The 1,528-nt window shown below is 36.9% G+C and overlaps 1 protein-coding gene across 1 annotated transcript; it reads left to right on the forward strand.

Annotated features, from left to right (window-relative positions):
- The first annotated feature begins 641 nt into the window (after nt 1-641).
- Nucleotides 642-1,236, forward strand: LOC133882693 (LYR motif-containing protein At3g19508). Its single transcript, XM_062321903.1, has 2 exons — nt 642-889; nt 993-1,236. Exons 1-2 carry the CDS (start codon nt 680-682, stop codon nt 1,044-1,046), a joined length of 264 nt encoding a protein of 87 aa, XP_062177887.1. The 5' UTR covers nt 642-679; the 3' UTR covers nt 1,047-1,236.
- The last annotated feature ends 292 nt before the right edge of the window (nt 1,237-1,528 follow it).

Raw genomic sequence — 1,528 nt, forward strand, 5'->3', positions numbered from 1 at the left:
TCCTTATATGTCAATCTTGTGTTTCTCAAAAAATGAAGTGGCTTTTAAAATCATCATTTTATCAAAATTTAGTAATGATCAATCACAAGTTTAATAATGGTTTTAAAAGTCACCTCATTTTTTGAGAAACACAAAAGAGACTTCTAACAGTACTCCTTTTATATATATATATGTTGCGTGTTGCCGTGTTACTAAAATTTTTTAAATGAAATAACCGTAAAATGAACTGTGTCTATTTCATGAAGGGATTTGGCTTGAGTGCTGTAAAAAAAATTATTATGCTGTAGTTTTTTCAATGATAAAGATCTAATTTTAAGTGTTTTATAAAAAAAATAAAGCCAAATCTTAACTATTGAAAAAACTACGGCATTTATATTATAGATTTTTTTTCAGCATCTAAGCCTAATAGTCCATCTGGGCGGAGTTTGACCTCAATTGCAGCATGGGAAGAAAGAATTGGACCTCTACGTTGGGCTAGTTTTAACCAAACCAAAGCTCTAACACGTACATATTGGACCAAAATGTTAAAGCCATAAAGGCAACACCATGAGTGTCCTAATAACGGAACGGGTCAACCGGCCCATGGGCAGCTTAACATGTACTTGGGCGGGCAAAACGATGTCCACTCCAAAAGAGACCAAAGGCCCATTTCTACTTGAGAAGGTTCGGCCGTTGATCGATGCTTTGTGGAGAGATGGAGAAAGCGCTGAGAGTCTATGGTGAGGTCCTCAGGCTGGTGAGGCTGTTGCCGAAAGACACCAGGCCTTACTACGCCAAGTACCTCCGCGAAAACTTCGTTAACTACAGAGAAGTCGACGCCAACGATTCAAATACAATCGACGAGCTCTTCCATCGCGCTTACAACCACTCCATCTGGGTGCTCAACAAGGTCCTCTTCCCCCCTTTTTTACTTATTTAAGATTACGAACATTTATCTTTTCCGTTTGTGTTGCAATTTTTGCTGACCCGTCTGGGCTTTCTTGTTAATGCAGTATTCGGTGGATCAATCGGCCGCAGATAAGCTGAAGGACATCTGTTACGGGTAGTGGGTACGCGTATGTCTACCACATGCTTGTTTGTATTCCTCAAAGGGCGCTAGCCCACTTTCCTTCTCAGTTTTGCAGATTGCTGCTTATATGTCTTCTGACAAGGGGTGGTGTTTCTATTGCATAATGTTTTGAACGTATGTGTTTGAAGCAAATTGTGATATATCTTTTTTTTTTTGTTTTGGAAAATTTATACTTCATCCATAATAATTAAACTAGAGTTGTTTTGCTCTAACAAAATATTGTCAAAATACAATTGGGAATCTCTTCGATCCAAACTTCATCTATTCCTTTGTGTTGAAAGTTATTTCATGAAAATTTAAGTTTCTTTCCAATTTGAATATTTTAACTTTCCCTCTATTTTTTCAATTACTTTTTGTTCCACATTGATAAACTATGAGTTTTTTGTGTGTTTTATAAACATTTAGCTTGCTCTTATACTAGATAGGATTTTGAGTACACATGTGGTAGTTATGCGCACC

Source organism: Alnus glutinosa, chromosome 11, assembly GCF_958979055.1.
Source record: "Alnus glutinosa chromosome 11, dhAlnGlut1.1, whole genome shotgun sequence".
Taxonomy (NCBI): domain Eukaryota; kingdom Viridiplantae; phylum Streptophyta; class Magnoliopsida; order Fagales; family Betulaceae; genus Alnus; species Alnus glutinosa.